We start from the raw sequence: 22,737 nt of genomic DNA, 5'->3' as shown, positions 1-22,737 counted from the left end.
AATAAAAGGCTTATAGCTCAAGTAGGTTAAAGTGCAACATAAATTGTGTAATTATTAAACAATTTCAAAATTATAGAAATTAATCACATTTTCAGGTAATTTCCAATGCTGAGCTAAATATATTGTGAACATTAAAATTTCAAAAGGTTAATTCAGTGGTTTGCAAACGTGATCAATAAAACCACTCAAGCGCTGTTCAAAACCAACCAACACGTTTTAATGCGATTTTCTTTTTTGAATAACAAAGAACAATGGTCTAGGAAGGCACCAGTGGTCAGACTGAACATTGCATTACATTCACGTTTGGACTCAGCAGACGATATACCCATCATCAAACAATGTTGTCTCAATGTCACAAACCAGGACAGCAAAGCTCAAGCTGTTCATGAACCACAAGCAGAAACCAGAGACTGAACATCTCCCTCCTACAGCATCTGATATTTATATATAGTTACACATTAACTACACGTTCAAAGCAAAAACAAAAAAAAAGAAATCTGTAACATAAACCATGCAGCTTGCATTACTGACAAGAATGAATACTAGAAAAGAGATCATTGATGACAATTGAAAACAATGCAATAACATTCTATAAAGAACAGAATTGCATTTGTGAGATCCACACAGCTGAATATCACTCTCCATGGGCTAAAAAAGCCTGTTTTTACATTTGCTTGTGTAGTAGATATATGATATATAATAAAAACTTTAATTGTCTCTTCTCACATCAGGATTCAACCCTTTTTTTGGCTCATGTCTCAGAAGAAGAACAAACAGTGACAATTTTTATTTCAAGGTAAAAATTTCTTAATGTCTTTTTCTTTTTATGTGTAAAATATGAATGTCTTCACTTTTGTATTCCTCATCTTGCCTGTCCAATGGAATTTCATCGATTTCAAAATCAGTCTGCAAAAGCTGATATAAAACAAAGGATGTTGGAAGTTAGCATCGCAAAAAATTGCAATCAACACGAGAGTTTAAAATTATTGTTTTACCATAAAGACATTATGACGGCCTAGTCCTCTGCACATTATAATACTCAGACAGCACAGTAATGCTAGCAGCAACTTGGGAACAGGTCACCAAGCAGGCTCTCAATTAGTGAAAAGATGGATTTCCTTTTAAAATTGATCAAAATTAAACTGATATTAGATCCTACGACTAAGGAAAGCTAACAAATTACAAGAAGAAAAGGCATCCAATCATCTATACAAATAAAATAAAACTACTGCTGTTTTCTACATTTTACAAGTGATCTCAGAAGCCTGCACCACAGAAGCAGACCATTTGGCCCATAATTTTTCTCTACTAGCCATCTAATTGAATCCCAAATCACTTGCTCATTCCCTTTACCCTCTAATATTTATTTTTCAGGCAACTATCTAATCCTCTTAAAATAAATTTACAGACTCCATTTCAACAACAGCTTGTGGCAGAGAATTCTACACGCTAAGATTTCTTTCCAGACTCTCTAATTATTTTGGCGATTATCTTAAAGTTGTACCCTCTTTCTCTTGTCTAGGTGACCAATGGAATAATCACTGCTTACCTTATCTTAACTCTTCATAATCTTGAAGACCTCTATCAAGTCACTCCTTAACCTTCTCGGCAAAAGTGGAAAAAGCACCAACTTCTGAAGTCTGCCTTCATACCTACAATCTCTTATACCGGATAAGGTTCTAGTGAATCTACATTGCCCCTTTTCCATTGCTTTTATATTCTCTCTATACTGGCCATGTAAAACTGTACACAATATTCCAACTGCAGCCTAAGGTCCTGGTCTGGTTCTGAGCTTGAACCACTGGGATCATTTTGAAGATGTTCATACTGCGTTTGAATCTGAGCTGCATCACATTGTTAGTAACATACATTTAACTGTACTCTGACATTACGGTCATTTGTTGCTGACAAATTCCTCAGAGGTTTGAGGCAAGCTCATTTTGTTGTGCAACAGTTAATTAGATGCGTAATCGACTTCCAATAACTGGCATTTCATCTTACAAAATCTTGGTTATAACAAATGTAGATTGGAGATTAGGAAAACACCTTTGAATATACTACTTTATGAAAACATAGGATGTTTTTTTTTAAAAACTAAATTTGTGTGCAACTAGTTTTAGTTTGTCAAAATCTCAACCGATAACATTAGCCATGGAGCTACATTTATCACAATCCAATCCAATAATTGTGGTATTGTTTTAATATAAAACATACCTCAAAAAAACGATTTTCTATTTTAGGGTTGTTTCCCATTGTCCTCTCTTCATAGCAACATATGATGCAGGTTTTGTTTCCTGCAAGCTCCATCATAGTCCTCAGCAGGGGCTCTAAAGACTGCAAGACCAATATATTGTTTAAACAATACACTCAGAATTTGGACAACATCTTATTCAAACCCACTTTTATAAAAAGTAGGAGAATCTCAACAGCCACTGTAAGGCAATGTATATTGTACAGTTTAGGGTTTCTTACAATAAAAAGTAGCAATTTAAACACATACAAAACTGAAAACTTCAAAAGCACAAAAGATTTTCAAACTAGAGAATGCAAATGAAAACACAAAGGCTAATTTGATGTTGAAATTAAAATGGCTATTTTACTTTAAAATGTCAGTGGCAAACATAACAGCTTAAATCATTACCTTGTTTGAGTTCTTCTTCTAAACTTTATTCATGTGCTAATGCCATTTTGTAAAATAATGGCAATGAGCACTGATGATTAGTAGTCACCGTAACAATAATTGTTGGCTCTGTTCCATACAGTAATAAGTACTGAGGTACAAGTGCAGAGTCGAAAATCCGAAGTTCCGGAATCCGGACCAGACAGTGGCAGGGTCGTCCGGAATGCGTAAAATATTCCAGAATCCGGACCCGCCGACCCTGGGGCCCCGCCACTGCCCGACCTCGGTCCTCGAACCGTTTGCCGCTGCTGCCCTTACCGCCAGCCGGCCAGAGCACCTCCTCTGCGACAGGGCCGACCGGCCCAAACTCTCTCTCTCTCTCTCTCTCTCTCTCTACTCGAACCTGGGCTCAGGTTTTCCGGATTCATGACGTCAAAAAGACAATCAAAAGTCCAGAAAAGCCCGGAATCTTGAATGGCCTCGGTCCCGAGGGTTCCGGATTCGCGACGCTGCACCTGCACTGTAATCTCTTAATGCCACAAATAAATGTACTTATCTCAGCATATTAATATACTCATTTGTGAGTTCTACCCGTTTTGATAAGTTTCATGTATTGATCATTGGCCACATCAATCTCCGCTTTCCATTTGCAATATTTTTTTTAAGAAATTAAGTTGGATAATATAAAAAATGAAAATTAAAGTAACAAAATTATAACTGGCAGAATGGGAAAGAACAGAGAAACAAAAAGAGAGGCAAAATTAGTGTTTAAAATGTTATTGTGTAGGTTTAATGGGCTAGAGTTTCCCGAACCTGTTTTTCTGGCTCCCTCACCCGAGATGCGCCGTTTTTGTCCGTCTCCATGCACACCGAAAAAAGAAAAATCGGTATTCTGGCCACTCCCCAGCCTCTCTTCGGTCGTGGCGCAGCGTGGCCCAATGGATTGGGGGCGGAGTCAGGTCCCGGCGCTGAAAACAGTGCCGGGACCTCTGCACATGCGTGCTAGAGTCTGCACGCATGTGCAGTAGCTCCTGGCAGGACGTTTCAGCAAACACGTGCTGCAGGCTGTGTGGGAGGGGCCCAAAGCACGCCGTCCCTAGCCCTGCCAAATGGGCTCCCTCATCGGTGGCCCGCTGCGTTCCCTAAGGTAGGACTTCTATTTTTTATTTGTTATTTACTGATTGATTTTGGTGCTATAGGTGCAGGACATTCTGGAGGGGGAGGGTAAACAGCCAGCTGTCGTAGTGCATATAGGTACCAACAATATAAGTAAAAAATGGGATGAGGTCCTACAAGCTGAATTTAGGGAGCTAGGAGTTAAATTAAAAAGTAGGACCTCAAAAAGGTAGTAATCTCAGGATTGCTCCCAATGCCACGTGCTATTCAGAGTAGAAATAGCAGGATAGTTAAGATGAATACATGGCTTGAGGAATGGTGCAAGAGGGAGGGATTCAAATTCCTGGGACATTGGAACCAGTTCTGGGGGAGGTGGGACCAGTACAAACCGGACGGTCTGCACCTGGGCAGGACTGGAATCGATGTCCCAGGGGGAGTGTTTGCTAGTGCTGTTGGGGAGGATTTAAACTAATATGGCAGGAGGGATGGGAATCTATGCAGGGAGACAGAGGGTAGTAAAATGGGGGCAGAAGCAAAAGGTAAAAAGGAGATAAGGAAAAGTGAAGGGCAGAAAAATCAAAGGCAAAAATCAAAAAGGGCTACAGTACAACATAACTCTAAAAGGACAAAGTGTCAAAAAAACAAGCCTGAAGGCTCTGTGTCTCAAAGCGAGGAGCATTAGTAATAAGGTGGATGAATTAACTGCGCAGATACTGGTTAACGGACATGATGTAATTGGGATTAGGGAGACATGGCTCCAGGGTGACCAAGGCTGGGAACTCAACATCCAGGGGTATTCAATATTCAAGAAGGATAGACAGAAAAGAAAAGGAGGTGGGGTAGCATTGCTGGTTAAAGAGGAGATTAACGCAATAGTAAGGAAGGACATTAGCCTGGATGATGTGGAATCTGTATAGGTAGAGCTGCGGAACACCAAAGGACAGAAAATACTAGCGGGAGTTGTGTACAGACCACCAAACAGTAGTAGTGAGGTTGGGGATGGCATCAAACAGGAAATTAGGGATGCGTGCAATAAGGGTACAGCAGTTATATGTTAATCTACATATAGATTGGGCTAACCAAACTGGTAGCAATACGGTGGAGGAGGATTTCCTGGAGTGTATAAGGGATGGTTTTCTAGACCAATATGTCGAGGAACCAACTAGAGAGCTGGCCATCCTAGACTGGGTGTTGTATAATGAGAGAGGATTAATTAGCAATCTTGTTGTGCGAGGCCCCTTGGGGAAGAGTGACCATAATATGGTAGAATTCTTTATTAAGATGGAGAGTGACAATTAATTCAGAGACTAGGGTCCTGAACTTAAAGAAAGATAACTTCGATGGTATGAGATGTGAAATGGATAGAATAGACTGGCAAATGATACTTAAAGGGTTGACGGTGGATAAGCAATGGCAGACATTTAAAGATCACATGGATGAACTTCAACAATTGTACATCCCTGTCTGGCATACAAATAAAACGGGAAAGGCGGCACAGCCGTGGCTAACAAGGGAAATTAAGGATAGGGTTAAATCCAAGGAAGAGGCATATAAATTGGCCAGAAAAAGCAGCAAACCTGAGGACTGGGAGAAATTTAGAATTCAGCAGAGGAGGACAAAGGGTTTAATTAGGAGGGGGAAAATAGAGTATGAGAATACGCTTGCAGGGAACATAAAAACTGACTGCAAAAGCTTCTATAGATATGTGAAGACAAATGTAGGTCCCTTGCAGTCAGAACCAGGTGAATTTATAAATGGGGAACAAAGAAATGGCAGACCAACTAAACTAATACTTTGGTTCGGTCTTCACTAAGGAAGACAGAAATAACCTTCCTGAAATACTAGGGGACCGAGGGTCTAGCGAGAAGGAGGAACTAAAGGAAATCCTTATTAGTCAGGAAATTGTGTTTGGGAACTTGATGGGATTGAAGGCCGATAGATCCCCAGGGCTTGATAAGTACTCTGGGATGCAGACTAAGGAAGTGGCCCTTGAAATAGTGGATGCATTGGTGGTCATGGTCAACATTCTATAGACTCTGGATCAGTTCCTATGGATTAGAGGGTAGCTAATGTAACCCCACTTTTTAAAAAGAGGAGAGAGAGAGAAAACTGAATTTTAGGCCGGTTAGCCTGACATCGGTAGTGGGGAAAATGTTGGAATCAATTATTAAAGATGTAATAGCAGTGCATTTGGAAAGCAGTGACAGGATCGGTCCAAGTCAGCATGGATTTATGAAAGGGAAATAATGCTTGACAAATCTTCCAGAATTTTGTGAGGATGTAACTAGTAGAGTGGACAAGGGAGAACCAGTGGATGTGGTGTATTTGGACTTTCAAAAGGCTTTTGACAAGGTCCCACACACGAGAGATTAGTGTGCAAAATTTAAGTACATGGTATTGGGGGTAATGTATGGACGTGGATAGAGAATTGGTTGGCAGACAGGAAGCAAAGAGTAGGAATAAACGGGTCCTTTTCAGAATGGCAGGCAGTGACTAGTGGGGTACCGCAAGGTTCAGTGCTGGGACTCCAGCTATTTACAATATACATTAATGATTTAGACGAAGGAATTGAATGTAATATCTCCAAGTTTGCAGATGACACTAAGCTGGGTGGCAGTGTGAGCTGTGAGGAGGATGCTCAGAGGCTGCAGGGTGACTTGGACAGGTTAAGTGAGTGGGCAAATGCATGGCAGATGCAGTATAATGTGGATAAATATGAGGTTATCCACTTTGGTGGCAAAAACAGGAAGGCAGAATATTATCTGAATGGTGACAGACTAGGAAAAGGGGAGGTGCAACAAGACCTGGGTGTCATGGTTCATCAGTCATTGAAGGTTGGTATGCAGGTACAGCAGATGGTGAAGAAGACAAATGGCATGTTGGCCTTCATAGCGAGAGGATTTGAGTATAGGAGCAGGGAGGTCTTACTGCAGTTGTACAGGGCCTTGGTGAGGCCACACCTTGAATATTGTGTAGTGTTGATCTCCTAATCTGAGGAAGGACATTCTTGCTATTGAGGGAGTGCAGCGAAGGTTCACCAGACTGATTCCCGGGATGGCAGGACTGACATATGAAGAAAGACTGGATCGACTTGGCTTATATTCACTGGAATTTAGAAGAATGAGAGGGGATCTCATTGAAACATAAAATTCTGACGGGATTGGACAGGTTAGATGCAAGAAGAATGTTCCCGATGTTGGGGAAGTCCAGAACCAAGGGTCACAGTCTAAGGATAAGGGGTGAGCCATTTAGGACCGAAATGAGGAGAAACTTCTTCACTCAGAATTGTGAACCTGTGGAATTCTCTACCACAGAAAGTTGTTGAGACCAGTTTGTTAGATATATTCAAAAGGGAGTTAGATGTGGCCCTTACGGCTAAAGGGATCAAGGGGTATGGAGAGAAATCAGTAATGGGGTACTGAAGTTGTATGATCAGCCATAATCATATTGAATGGTGGTGCAGGCTCGAAGGGCCGAATGGCCTACTCCTGCACCTATTTTCTATGTTTCTATGTTTCCTTCTATTTTATTTTTTATTTTTTATTTATTGATTGCTTATTACTTTGGTCTTGGAGCTTTAGGTGCAGGGTTCCTTCTATTGTATTTGTTAATTAATTGCTTATTGCTTTTTGTGCTTTGTTTGGTGCTTGGTGGTGCTTTAAATGTGGTTACTTGCGCCGATTCCTTAACTCTAGGTAAGGTTTTTCTGTGCGGACAGAAGTGGCAACATATGCTGGCCTAAGTTAGTTTCGAGCAACTTTTTGCTGGCCAAATGCCTACAAGTGGCTGGGAACGCCCCCTTTTGAAAAAAAAAACTGAACTAAAAAAAAAACCTAACTAACTCACTTACACTGGCACAAATTAAATGGCCAGAATTGCAACTAAAAAGATAGTCCAGAAAAATCAAGTTGTTGCAAAAAAAAAAGGAGCAACTCCCGAGGAAACTTGGACCCTATAATACTATTCCTGAAATGAGTACTTTTACTGCTGTAATATTGGTGCTTGTTTGAGAAGTGTGTAAACTGAAATTTTGCAAATACCAGCCAACTCAAGGAATCAGTCATTCTGTTGAGATTGCCCTCAGTCTCAGGGTTAAGATACAGCATAAAATAAAATACTGCAGATACTGGAAATCTGAAATAACAGAAAATGCTGGAAACACTCATTAGATCAGGCTGCATTTGTGAAGAATGGAAGATAAGGTTCTGACAAAAGGTTAACCATACCTTCCTTTCTCACAGATGCTGCCTGACCCCCTGAATGTTTCCATCATTTTCTGTTTTTATTTAAAATACAGCATCTGAACCGTCAAAATCTATTTACAAGCGAGCATTCTGTACACTCTTACTAATTCTATGAAGACATTCTTAAACATTAAATTTAAAGATTAGCTTAAAAAATAATTTATATCCCTCATCTTAACTAAACATGGTAAGATATAGTTAAACACTGTAAATATGTGCAGACATAATTTAAAGGTGGAATTTTAGAAATAAAGTAGAGGAAGATACAGGACTGTGGGGAGAGAGCAGGACAGTAGGTTTAGTTTTTAGTTGCTTTAATGGAGAGCCAGCACAGATTACGGTGGGCTAAATGGCCTCCTCCTATGATGTAAACATCTTTAATTCTTCTATACTTTAAATGCACATACCTACTGCATTTAGCCGTACACACTCAATTCAATGTTACATCAATGCAAAATTTAATTTTGATTACTGCATGACACGAAGAATTATGTTTTTAAATTTGACACATGCCCCAAAATTGAAGGTTATATTTATACTGTATAAAGAACAATTATTAAATTTACTGCACGACCAGGATTCATATCTATCGTCTGGTCTTTATACCTGATGAGGAGAAAACACAATCAGTACAACTTGATTTTTGTGAAAATATTTTTATTTTGCGTATTAAATTTTAAAGGAACAATTCCCTTACAAAGTATAGATTATTTCAGGAAGCCACCCTTTTAGTTAAAAACCCAGGAGTACATACCTGCTCATAGTAAATACAATCTGCCATAAGGATGTAGTCTGGGTCATGTGGAAGGTCCTTCACAGTTTCACCCCTGAAAAACACCACAGTACAGAAACATTAAGGCTGCAGTTAAACGGCACGATCATAGAAAAAAAGGCCCTTCGAGCCTTTTCAATGGGCTCATTGAATATTATAGAGCATCTGTACCTCAACTACATTTGTCCACCTTTATTTCATATCTCGATACCCTTAACGAACAAAAATCTACCTAGCACAGTCTTGCCAATTTCAATTGACCCAGCATTCACAGCCTTTTGGGGAACGAGTTCCAGATGTTCACAATCCTTTGTGTGCAAAAGTGCTTCTTGATTTCACTCCAAAATAGCATGGCTCTAATGTTATTATACCCGCTTGTTCTGGATTGCTCCAACAAAGGAAATAATTTCTCTGTAGCTAACCTAAAGGGAATACAAACCAATTTTATGTAACCTGTCCTCATAATTTAATGCTCTAAGCCAGTGCATCATTCTGGTGAATCTGCACTGTACCACCTCAGAGGCCAATATATCTTTGCTGAGGTTCCATGCCCAAAACTGAATAAATGCAGTATTTCAGCTGGGGTCTGACCAAGGCTCTGTATAACTGAAGCATCACTTCCTCACACCAGAATTCCAACCTCCTTGAAATAAAGGCCAACATTCAATTTGCCTTTTTGATTACTTTTCATTTGTCTAAACTAGGACCTGCAGTGTGTGAACCACAGTCTGCAAGACCAAAGTTACACAGCAGACTATAATTTGTACAGTCTGCCTACATGCATGCAGATTTCTACTCCTGCAGCGGCTATTTTATAACATTAGGAGAGACATCAATGCCATGCTCTCATAAGATTAAAAATAATTAATACTGAATTTATAAAGTGTCCAGGAGGTCCAACAGAATACATGAACACTTTAAAATCTGGTTTTACATCAAACTAGAGGAAGTCTCATTTCTCAACTCAAGGTTGGCTTGTCACCCAATACCAGAGCTATATTGCCACCTTTGCACACCCCAAAGCACGATACACATTGATACAAAAGTGACAGTATAATTGCAAATACATGATGAAGCCATTAGGCACTCTACAAAATGATGGCTATTTTACCCAAGTTCAAACATCATCATCATCATAGGCAGTCCCTCGGAATAGAGGAAGACTTGCTTCCACTCTAAGAATGAGTCCTTAGGTGGCTGAACAGTCCAATAAGAGAGCCACAGTCCCTGTCACAAGTGGGGCAGATAGTCTTTGAGGGAAAGGGTGGGTGGGACTGGTTTGCCGCATGCTCTTTCCGCTGTCTGCACTTGATTTCTGTATGCTCTCGCCGATGAGACTCGAGGTGCTCAGCGCCCTCCCGGATGCAGTTCCTCCACTTAGGGCGGTCTTTGGCCAGGGACTCCCAGGTGTCAGTGGGGATATTGCACTTTATCAGGAAGGCTTTGATGGGGTCCTTGTAACGTTTCCTCTGCCTACCTTTGGCTCGTTTGCAGTGAAGGAATTCCAATTATGTATACAACAGACAGTGAACAAGGTAGCTTTTATTAGCATAGGTCTTCCATCTAAAAAAAATTCACCTTAGACACTAAGCTCCTCTACTTTGGCTCATCTTGCTCATTCTTTTGACTGCAATCATCTACATACCATTCGATTAGCAAAGGTCATTGACGCAAACAAAATAAACTCAAGATCCTTGAAAGACATGTTGATACTAAATCCTTTTCTGCATTCAGTTTTTGACTGTTCATTAGAATCAAAGCACAATTTAACACATTAGGTATCAGCTTGGATCAGTTGGTGGCGCTCACCTCAGCCACAACGTTGTGGCTACAAGCCCCATTCTAGGATTTGATTACATGATCTACACTTCAGTGCAATATTGAAGGAGGGATACATTGTTGGCAGTGCCAGCTTTTCAAATGAAACATTAAATTAAGCCCCACCCCAGTTGTTTCAGATAGATGTAAAATATTCCATGGACTATTCAAAGTGCAAGGTGTTCTCCCTTTTTCCTGATCACCCTCAATCACCACCCACCAAAACCACATTTGTTTAATTTGCTATTTGTGGGATATTCATGTACGCAAATTGGTTGCCACATTTGCCTACATAACAGTAACTGCTCTTCAAAAATAATGTTGGTTGTGATGCACTTTGGGACATGCCGATAGCATAAGATGCTGCATAAATTCAAGTTAATTCTCCCTTCCTCCCATTTCTCAAAAATACTTTAAAAAACATTCTGATTCCCTGATCAAATATGAGAGCTCACTCTGTGGAAATGAACTTAACCAAAAGACTGCACCTAGATATATTACTTATCTTTCCTAGTCCACATTTATTCTCTATACCACAGAACTCTAACCCAAAGGCATTAACAAGGTGGTGATGGGTGTATTGATCTGACTGCCTTACCTACATCTATGACCAATAAATCCAAACTGTGTTTCATGAACCATACATACACAGACACACCAAACATTAGGGCAAGTAGCTTTTGACACAGTGGTTAACAATATTGAACACCTTTAAGCTTCAAAACTTGCTTTTGTTCACAGATTGCTCAAGTATTGCATTCAATAAAACATATCTTGATTTATTCAATCTTTAGCATCCACATAATGGAAACTATGTTTATTTTCAGAGGAACACCAAGAATGAAAGAAAAGTAAACACTGGAGAAAGACAAAACTCACAATAATATTTGGGTTCAAGTTTCACTGTGGTACAAGGGCAGCGCACTCTCCTCACCTTGATTAGCTGATAAGGCTTGAAGAACCACCTTAAAAATTCCTCTTCTGGAAACCAAAGCCATCATTGGCATATGGTATTAGTAGGAAGATATTACAGCTTGGTACTAAGGGATAGATTAATTGCTCATCTAAAGATATTACTGCACTGACAAAAAGAGAAAAAGGAATTAATGGATGATCTAGGGGAAGCATTTCTGTATCTGCACAGAAAGTTATGGCAATAAAGTCTCAACTCATAACTTCAAATATATTAAAAAACCTGAGATGGTCTCCCCTCTTCCCACTCATTATTCACCCTTCACAAGTGAGATTAATCCTTTGATATGTAAAGGATGATAAATGGTTAATCACCCCCTCCCCCCACAAAAATCTGTATTTAATTATAATACTTTCAGTAAAGGTGACCTAAATCCCTAAGCTTTTATTCTGAATATGTGAAAACTATTTCAAATAGTTGAAAACGCTGAGAAATTTGAAAGTCAAACAAGTACAAACCATTTAAGTACCTTGGCTTGGATAGAACCAGTAACCAAGCGCTTGTTCTCACTGATATTTATGTTAAGTAAATCCTGCAGCTCTTCAAGATCTGTGACTGTGACGTGTGCCCTAGAAAACAGAAGGAAATACATTAATTTAGAATTAAAATCACAACTAAAACTTCAAAAGATCTTGTATTAGATTTTGCACAATCACAAATTTTAAAATAACTGTAACACAAGGGTTCAGTGACATGGTGCGTTATCACATTTCTGCCTCAGCTATGGAACTTGTATCCATATTAAGCCAAACTGATAATTAAAGTCTCTCGATTATCTTGGCTGTAAGGATCCTAAAAAATTACATTTTTATAGCATCTTTACATAGAAGCAAGATAGACTAAACAATAGATAATGTAAGAGAGTTGGTTGCAGGCAGTCAAAAAATAGGCTTTTAATGATAGGGAGGGAAGTAACAAAATGGAAAAGATTTAGGTTGGGAGTGTCAGTGGGTGGGGCCAAAATGCAGAAAACTCTACCAAGTGATGATCAGAAATCAGAAATAAATTATTTGCTTTAGAGTCTAATGATCATCCCATCTAGCCAAACAGCACAAACCAATTTGCATTTTTCAAGGAAAACAGCACACTTAATATTAGATCAGAGGGTGACACAAGGAATGGGATCTGACCAGCCCATCCAAACATGGCTTTCTGATTTTATGGCAACGTAACAACTACTTGCATTTCTATAGCACCTTTAACATAGGAAAATGTCCCAAGGTGTTTCACAGGAGCATAAGCAAATAAAAAATGATACCCAGCCAAATGAACTGATGTTAGAACAGTTGACTAAAAAGCTGTCAAAAAGGTATACTATTTGAGCCTCCATCACAAAAAGCACATACTTGTACCTCCATAACATTGCCTGTACCCACCCCACCTCAGCTTATCTGTAGCTGAAACCCTAGCCTAGCTATTGTTACCATCAGACTCAACTATTCCAATGCTCTCCTGGTCAGCTTTGCATCTTCCACCCCCCATAAACTTCAGCTAATCCAAAATTCCTATATCCTAACTCGCACCAAATATCGTTCACCCATCACTACTGTGCTCGTTAACCTGTATGACCTGGAGGGAAACTTGGAGGTGATGGTGTTCCCATGCGCCTGCTGCCCTTGTCCTTCCAGGTGGTGTCGACGAAGCTTTAGTGAGTTGCTGCAGTACATCTTGTAGATGGGACACGCTGCAGCCATGGTGGGCCGATGGTGGAGTGAGTGAATGTTTAAGGTGGTGAATGGGGTGCCAATTAAGCGGGCTGCTTTGTCCTGGATGGTGTCGTGCTTCTTGAGTGTTGTTGGAGCTGCACTCATCCAGGCAAGTGGAGAGTATTCTATCACACATCTGACTTGTGCCTTGTAGAGATTGGAAAGGCTTTGGGGAATCAGATGAGACACTCGCCACAGAATACTATCCTCTAACCTGCTCTTGTAGCCACAGTATTTATGTGCCCGGTCCAGTTAAGTTTCTGGTCAATGATGACCCCTCAGGATGTTGATGGTGGGAGATTTGGAGATGGTAATGCCATTGAATGTCAAGGGCAGTGGTTAGATGCTCTCTTGTTGGAGATAGTCATTGCCTGGTACTTGCGTGATGCGAATGTTACTTGCCGCTTATCAGCCCAAGTCAGAATGTCGTCCAGGTCTTGCTGTATGCAGGCACAGACTGCTTCATTATCTGAGGAGTTGCAAATGGAACTGAACACTGTACAATCATCAGCGAACATCCCCACTTCTGACCTTATGATGGAGGGAAGGTCATTGATGAAGCAGCTGAAGATGGTTGGGGCTAGGACACTGCCTTTAGGAACTCTGCAGTGATATCCTGAGGCTGAAATAATTGGCCTCCAACAACCACTTTCCTTTGTGCTAGGTATGACTCCAGCAAGTGGAGAGTCTTTCCCCAGATTCCCATTTACTTCAATTTTACTAGGGCTCCTTGATGCCCTGAATGTCAAGGGCAGTCACTCTCACCTCACAGAGAACATAAGAAAAAGGAACAGGAGTAGGCAATGCGGCCCCTCGAATCTGCATCGCCATTCAATAAGATCATGGCTGATCATCGACCTCAACTCCACTTTTCCACCCGATCTCCATATCCCTTGATTCCCCTAGAATCCAAAAATCTATCTATCTCAGTCTTGAATATACTCAAAGACTCAGCATCCACAACCCTCTGGGGCAGAGAATTCCAAACCTCTGGAATTCAGCTATTTTGTCCATGTTTGGACCAAGGCTGTAATGAGGTCGGAAGCAGAATGGTCCTGGCGGAACCCAAACTGAGCATCGGTGAGCAGGTTATTGATGAGCAAGTGCTGCTTAATAGCACTGTCGACAACACCTTTCATCACTTTGCTATGATCGAGAGCAGACTGATCGGGGGTGGGGGCGTATTTCATCAGATTGGATTTGTACTGTTTTTTGGACAGAACATACCTGGGCAGTTTTTCACATTGTCGGGTAGATGCCAGTGTTGTAGCGGTGCTGGAACAGCTTGGCTAGAGGCGTGACTAGTTCTGGAGCACAAGTCTTCAGCACGACAGCCGTAATGTTGTCAGAACCCACAGCCTTTGCTGTATCCAGTGCGCTCAGCCGTTTCTTGATTGGATGTGGTGTATTTGGACTTTCAAAAGGCTTTTGACAAGGTCCCACACAAGAGATTGGTGTGCAAAATCAAAGCACATGGTATTGGGGGTAATGTACTGACGTGGATAGGGAACTGGTTGGCAGACAGGAAGCAGAGAGTCAGGATAAACGGGTCCTTTTCAGAATGGCAGGCAGTGACTAGTGGAGTGCCGCAGGGCTCAGTGCTGGGACCTCAGCTCTTTACAATATACATTAATGATTTAGATGATGGAATGGAGTGTAATATCTCCAAGTTTGCAGATGACACTAAACTGGGTGGCGGTGTGAGCTGTGAGGAGGACGCTAAGAGGCTGCAGGGTGACTTGGACAGGTTAGGCGAGTGGGCAAATACATGGCAGATGCAGCATAATGTGGATAAATGTGAGGTTATCCACTTTGGGGGCAAAAACACGAAGGCAGAATATTATCTGAATGGCGGAAGATTAGGAAAAGGGAGGTACAGCGAGACCTCGATGTCATGGTTCATCAGTCAATAAAAGTTGGCATGCAGGTACAGCAGGCGGTGAAGGCGGCAAATGGTATGTTGGCCTTCATAGCTAGGGAATTTGAGTATAGGAGCAGGGAAGTCTTACTGCAGTTGTACAGAGCCTTGGTGAGGCCTCACCTGGAATATTGTGTTCAGTTTTGGTCTCCTAATCTGAGGAAGGACATTCTTGCTATTCAGGGAGTGCAGCAAATGTTCACCAGACTGATTCCAGGGATGGCTGGACTGACATATGAGGAGAGACTGGATCAACTGGGCCTTTATTCACTGGAGTTTAGAAGGATGAGGGGAGATCTCATAGAAACATAAGATTCTGACGGGACTGGACAGGTTAGATGCGGGAAGAATGTTCCCGATGTTGGGGAAGTCCAGAACCAGGGGACACAGTCTTAGGATAAGGGGGAGACCATTTAGGACTGAGATGAGGAGAAACTTCTTCACTCAGAGTTGTTAACCTGTGGAATTCCCTGCTGCAGAGAGTTGTTGATGCCAGTTCATTGGATATATTCAAGAGGGAGTTAGATATGGGCCCTTACGGCTAAAAGGATCAAAGGGTATGTAGAGAAAGCAGGAAAGGGGTACTGAAGGAATGATCAGCCATGATCTCATTGAATGGTGGTGCAGGCTCGAAGGGCCGAATGGCCTACTCCTGCACCTATTTTCTATGTTTCTATCACATGGAGTGAATCGAACTGACTGAAGACTGGCTTCTGTGATGATGGGGACCTCAGGAAGAAGCCGAATTGGATCATCCACTCGGCACTTCTGGCTGAAGATGGTTGCAAATGCTCCAGCCCTGTCTTCTGCACTTGCGTAGTACTGGGCTCTGCCATCACTGAGGATGGGGATGTTCATGGAAGCTCTTCCTCCAGTCAGTTATTTCATGGTCCACCATGATCAATTGATCTGATCCATTAGTTGTGGGATCACTTATCTGTCTACAGAATACTGCTTTCCATTGTTTAGCATGCATGTCGTCCCAATGAACCAGGGTTGGTCGCCTGGCTTGCTGTTAATGGCAGTGTGAGGGATGTGTCAGGCCATGAGGTTACAGATTGTGGTAGAATACAATTCTTTTGCTGCTGAGGGCCTACAGCGCCTCATGAATGATCAGTTTTGAGCTATTAGATCTGTTCTGAATCTATCCCAGTTAGCATGGCGGTAGTGCCAAACAACATGATGAAGGGGGTCTTCAGTGTGAGGATGAGGTTTTTCCCTCATGTTGGTTCTCTCACCACCTGCTGCAGGCCCAGTATCGCAGGACTCGGCTAGCTCGGTCAGTAGTGGTGCTACTGAGTCACTTTTGCCGATAGACATTGAACGGCCCACCCAGAGTACATTCTGTGCCCTTGCTACCCTCAGGGCTTCTTCCAAGTGGTGTTCAACATGGAGGAGTACTGATTCATTAGCTGAGGGAGGGCGGTAGTTGGTAATCAGCAGGACATTTCCATGCCCATGTTTGACCTGATGCCATGAGACTTCGGGGTCTGGAATCAAAGTTGAGGACTCCCAGGGCCATTCCCTCCCAATTGTATACCACTGTGGGGTTCCAGTGGGGCAGGACATACCCAGGGATGGTGATGGAGGAGTCTGGGACATTGACTGAAAGGTATGATTCTGTAAGTATGACTATGTTAGGCATTGCTTGACTAATCTGTGGGACAGCTCTCCCAATTTTGGCACAAGTCCCCAAATGTTAGTGAGGGGGGCTTTGCTGGGCCAACTGGGCTGGGTGTGCCATTGTCGTGTCCAAAGCTGGTGCCAGATCGATACCAGATGATCCGTCCAGTTTTATTATTGTTTCTTGTAGCGGTTTGTTACAACTGAGTGGCTTGCTAGGTCATTTCAAAGGACATTTAACAGTCAACCATTGCTGTGGATCTGGAGTCACATATAGGTCAGATCAGGTAAGGATGGCAAATTTCCTCCCCTGAAAGATATTGCTGAACCAGACGGGTTGTTCCAACAATTCAGTAGCTTTAATGGTCACTGTTATTGATACTAGCTGTTTATTCCAGATTTATTTAATTAACTTAATTTAAATTCCACAGCTGCCATGGTGGGATTTGAACTAACGTCTCTGGATTACTAGTCCAGTAACACAACCATTATGCTACCATTCGCTACATCTTATATGGTTCAATGTCAAATTTTGTCTGATAACGCTCCTGTGAAGCACGCATGTTAAAATGAGTTATATAAATGCAAGTTGTTGTTGATATATGACTAAGACATTGGGTAAGCTGGTCATGTAGCTACAACTCACCTAGTGGATTGCAGAATGAATCATACTGTAATATAGAGCTCCTCTAGTGGACTACTGTGATAATGTAACTGCTGCTGTAAATACAATAAAAAGGAGTGAAGCCACCTTTGTGTGTGTGCTTTAGTGATGTTGTAAGGATATATCATATTGACGACTGAGGATAGGATAGTCGGATTCCCTGGCTGAAATTTTTGTTGGTGGATGATTCCTGCCAACCAACAGAGATTTTGAGAGGTTCTTTGTTTTGCAGCACAGCTAAAAATCCACAGTAAATTACAAGCACACTTGGCTGAACTGAAGAGTCCAGAATGCCACGCCTATGGGAATAATAGGGCGCTTGAGTGAGTTGCATCGCGACCGAGACACTTTCAGAGCATATGTGGAGCAGCTAGAAATATTTTTCACTGCTAAGTGTCGTCGAAGTCCCCGATGATGAAAATCATAACCGGGTTTTTCTGACTGAAGCATGTCCCAAGCTGTATGAAACCTTGAAAAATGTGCTTGTTCTCATCAGGCCAAAGGACACGCAACTGAAAGAGAACAGCACCAGGAAAATCGCTGAAAGTTATCGTTTTGGAATACGAGAACAGTTAAATGACGAGAGTATTGTAGCATTAAAAAAGGCTATCCATTCACTGTCATTTCAGAAACTTTCAGGACGGTGTATTGCATGACCGCTTTGTTTGTGGGATGAAAAATGAAGCAGACAGAAGAAAGTTGTTGAAACCCCTAACTTGATTTTTGAATTAGCTTGTCAGACAGCTACATCGATGGATATGGCCGACCAATACTCCCAAGAATTTTGCGCCATTTCCAGTCATCAGACAACCGAGGTGAAGAGCCTGCAGGTTAAAAGTAAAAGGCAGTTGTGCCCCAAGGCCTCAGCAAATGACCATGATAACAGTAAATTGAAGTTGTGCTATCGATGCCTGGGACATCACATTGCTCAAAGCTGTTTCTTCTGCAAGAAAACTGGGCATCTTGCAAAGGCATGCCGACTGAAGAGTAAACCAACTTTCAATGCTATAAGTAGAAATCACCAGAGACTACATAGCATTGAAAAGAAACAACAGGACGAAGAGGTTCTGGAGATATACGTCATCAGGAACACAACGGTATCGAACAACAATTCGTGAAATGTCGTCATTCAAGTAGACGTTGCAGGAACCACGATACCCATGGAAATCAACACGTGCATCAGTGAGCGTAGTACAGGAATCGCTACATTTCAACAAGTTGAGAGGTTTTCCACTGGAAAAGTCGAGGATAGAGCTGCAAGGCTACTCAGGAGAGCAAATCCCTGTGGTAATACAAGGATCAGTTTCAGAGCTTGCCAGAAGTATCACCAGCATTGCCTCCACAAGATCCTGCAAATCCACTGGGAGGATAGACGAATAAACGTCAGTTTCCTCAATCAGGCCAACATCCCCAGCATCGAAGCACTGACCATACTCGACCAGCTCCGTTGGACGGACCACACCATCTGCATGCCCGACACGAGACTCCCAAAGCAAGCGCTCTACTCGGAACCCCTACATGGCAAGCGAGCCCCAGGTGGGCAGAGGAAAAGTTTCAAGGACACCCTCAAAGCCTCCTTGATAAAGTGCAACATCCCCACCGGCACCTGGGAATCCCTAGCCCAAGACTGCCCTAAGTGGAGGAACAGCATCCAGGAGGGCGCTGAGCACCTCGAGTCTCATCGGCAAGAGCATGCAGAAACCAAATGCAGACAGTAGGAGGAGCGTGCGGAAAACCAGACTCCCCACCCTTTCCTTCAACCACTGTCTGTCCCACCTGTGACAGAGACTGTAATTCCCGTATTGGACTATTGTCACCTGAGAACTCACTTTCAGAGTGGAATTAAGTCTTCCTCGATTTCAAGTGACTGCCTATGATGATGATTATGATGAATAAGTAGAAATTGGTTGGGAGCACGGAAGTTGGATTGGAATGAGATTTTTCATGTTGAAACGAGATTTGCATCGAAGGATGATGTCATCAAACAATATCCAAAGGTGTTCTGCGAAATAGGTAGTTCGATCCAAGATTTCAAGGCGAGTGTCAGAGTGCAGAAGGACGCTAGACCCGTTTACTGCAAGCCACGTCCCGCACTCGAGAAAGTTTGAGCAAGAACTCAAAAGACTAGAAACTGAGGACATTATCTCTAAGCTTGAAGTGTTCTATTTTCCATACATTGATGAACTGCCAGTCACAGCTGAAGAGGTTGGTAGAGCAACCAAGCCTGACCCAGTTATGTCAAAGATGTATGATTACATAGCAAATGGCTGGCCAAACCAAATATCAGAGGAAGATATTCATTCATACTTCGTTCGTAGGAATGAATTATCAGTGGATAACAATTGTATCATGTGGGGTGCAAGAGTAGTTATCCCAAATAAGTTCAGATCCAAACTATTAGGAGATCTTCATGACCAGCACCTAGGAATGTGCTTGACCACTTATGGTGGCCAGGTCTAGATAAAGACATAGAGTACATCGTTAGTCGGTGTACAACATGTCAATCGGTAAGCAAGAAACCACCATCAGTACCATTAAAGCCATGGAAATGACCTCCCAAGATGTGGCAAAGGTTACATGTAGATTTTGCTGAGCTAGAAGGACAACAATTGTTCATTGTGATTGATAGCCATTCGAAGTGGGTAGAGGTGTTTCCAATGCAGAAAATAATAAGTAAAACACTAAATAATTTGCGAAGATTATTTTCTTCATATGGCCTCCCAGAAGTAATTGTGTCTGATAATGGGCCACAATTTTGTTCAGAGGAATTTGCACAGTTCATGAGCAAAAACAGTATGAAACATACTAAAGTTCCACCGTACCACCCTGCTTCAAATGGTGCAGCAGAGCGCACAGTACAAAATGTAAAACGTGCCCTCATCAAGCAAATGTTGGATCCAAATCCAAAGAAACGGCAGTTGTCGTTGGACCACAAACGAGCAAATTTTCTAATTACTTATCATAATACTACTCATACAACTACTGGGAGAACACCAGCACAGTTGTTTCTCAAACAACAGCCAAACCAGATTCTTGTTGTTAAGGCCGAACTTGGCAGTCAGTAGAAGAGAAACAATTAAACAGAAAGAGAATCGTGATAGAGGTAGAGTAAGAGAGTGAAGTGTTAAATTGAATCAGAAGGCTAGAGTGAAGATCCATCACCATAAATGGTTAAAGTAGTTACCAGGAAGTGTAGTGAAGATATGTGGTCTTCGCATATATTTGGTCAAGATGTTTGATTATGGAAAGGTTTGGTTGGTTCACATTGATCATATTTTACCTACAGATGTGGAAGGAGTTGAAAGTTGGAATGATATGATTATTTCTAAGTCATCAGATAGTTTTGATACAAGTAAAGTACCAGTAGCAAATCCTACATCAGATGTACTAGAAACAAGTCCAAGAGAAAGTCAGAATTTAAGTCTGAGTCCGAGTCAGGCAGACAAACAGTCGGAAGTTGTTGAGAGTTGTAGATCAAGGGCATCCCTTGGAGGAAAACTCTCCTCAGAATCAGCCTAGAATGAGTCTAAGTTCCACACTATGTTTGGAAGGTTCTGTTCGAGAGCGAAGGTATCCTATTCGAAAGAGAAGACAAGTGGTTAAGTTTGATTTGTAAATATGGCAAAATAAGTCCATATCTTTTGTTGTGTATAACCATGCAAGTTGCGTATGATGATTATTTTGTTATAATTACTTCTTCATTAAGGAGGGAGAAGTGTAATATATAGCTCCGTCTAATGGACTACTCCTCCATCTAGTGGACTACTGTGATAATGCAACTGCTGCTGTAAATACAATAAAAAGGAGTGAAGCCATCTTGAGTGTGTGTGCTTTAGTGATGTCGTAAGGATATATCACACATACATTGATGGGGGGCATGAGGGTTGTAACATTCAGTATTTGGTTTAAAATGATGTCTGGAAAATGCAACCAGTACAGTACAAGTTACTTACCTCTGGTTACTTACCCCTCGTTTCTTCAAATAAAGTATCAGCCACCCACCCATATCCACAGGTTCTTGGGAGGATGAGTACAACTTGGAATGGTTAGTGAGTACCAATTTACAAGGACTTGCCCAGATATAGCAAGCACATCCAGAAAAGTCACAAGGGGGCCATCTCCAGTGTCACTTAACAGGCTGGGGCTCCTTTCTCTAGAAAGGTTTGAGGGGGTGACCCGATAGCAATCTATAAGATTATGAAAGGGTTTGCTAGGGTAGAGGATAGTCACTAACCCAGGAAGAACTTACATAAGAACATAAGAATTAGGAACAGGAGTAGGCCATCTCGCCCCTCGAGCCTGCTCCGCCATTCAACAAGATCATGGCTGATCTGGCCGTGAACTCAGCTCCACTTACCCGCCCGTTCTTCTTTACCCAGAGAGTGGAACACACTAAAACACAGTTGAGGGAAATAGCATAGATGCATTTGAAGCTAGATAAACAAAGGACAAAGCAATAGATGGATATGCTGATAGGGTTAGATGAAATAGGGTTGGAGAAGGCTCCTGTGGAGCATAAACCAGTTGTGCCGAATGGCCTGTTCCAGTGCTGAACAATCTGTCACCAGGTTACAAGCATCTTAAAGGGATGTTTGCACGATGCTAAAAAGCAGCAACAAAGCTCTAATTCCCTCCGATATTTTTAGTAACATGGAACCACAGCTATTTGTGTGTTCCCCCCACAACAGGCATCGTCTCTAGTGCCTTCTCCCCGATGAGTAAAGCCAGTACAGAGATTAACTTTACCCCAGAACAGAGGCCATCAGCCCTACCACTCCGGTCCCCGCGCCCAGCTCCACCACGTTCCTGGCGGTAAAGGCGTGGAGGCCGTCCCGATAGAAGCCGCTGGTTTCCAGGTACTTGGCCAACACCAGCGCCGCGTCCCACACCACACAGCCCACATCGCCGGCGCTGCACTGCTTAATCCGCAGCTCCGAGCCGCCGCGCCGCTCCACCGCCCGCAGGAAATAGCCAGAGTCGGCGGCCGCCATCACCAGACACCGGGAAACTCCGCCCCCCGCCGGGCCGGACTAAGGCCGAGGAGGGATTGAGAACTACTCCGATAGTGCCGGTTGTCGGTGCTCTTTTGTGAAGAGAGCGAAATTTTTCTGTCGGGCGGACACTAGGACCGCGCGGCCGTTCCCGTTTAAATTGAAACTGATCGTCACTCCTCAGCGAGCGCACCGCCCATTGGCTAGTTCCGTCCGGAGGGAGGAGTTTGTTTTCTTGCGTCACCAGGCGGGGCAGATCGCTGCGTGCGTCTGACCCGACTGGTAACCATGG

General features: G+C 42.3%; 1 protein-coding gene across 1 annotated transcript; it reads right to left on the bottom strand.

Annotated features, from left to right (window-relative positions):
- Positions 1–215: 215 nt before the first annotated feature.
- Positions 216–22,578, bottom strand: vcpkmt (valosin containing protein lysine (K) methyltransferase). Its single transcript, XM_070879250.1, has 5 exons — positions 22,201–22,578; positions 12,002–12,112; positions 8,735–8,807; positions 2,215–2,334; positions 216–915 (listed from the first exon to the last, which is right to left on the bottom strand). The coding sequence occupies exons 1-5, from the start codon at positions 22,443–22,445 to the stop codon at positions 808–810; spliced, it is 657 nt and encodes a 218-aa protein (XP_070735351.1). The 5' UTR covers positions 22,446–22,578; the 3' UTR covers positions 216–807.
- Positions 22,579–22,737: the final 159 nt, after the last annotated feature.

Source organism: Pristiophorus japonicus, chromosome 4 (assembly GCF_044704955.1).
Source record: "Pristiophorus japonicus isolate sPriJap1 chromosome 4, sPriJap1.hap1, whole genome shotgun sequence".
In the NCBI taxonomy this organism is placed as follows: Eukaryota; Metazoa; Chordata; class Chondrichthyes; family Pristiophoridae; genus Pristiophorus; species Pristiophorus japonicus.
This window is presented reverse-complemented; position numbering and strand designations above follow the sequence as displayed.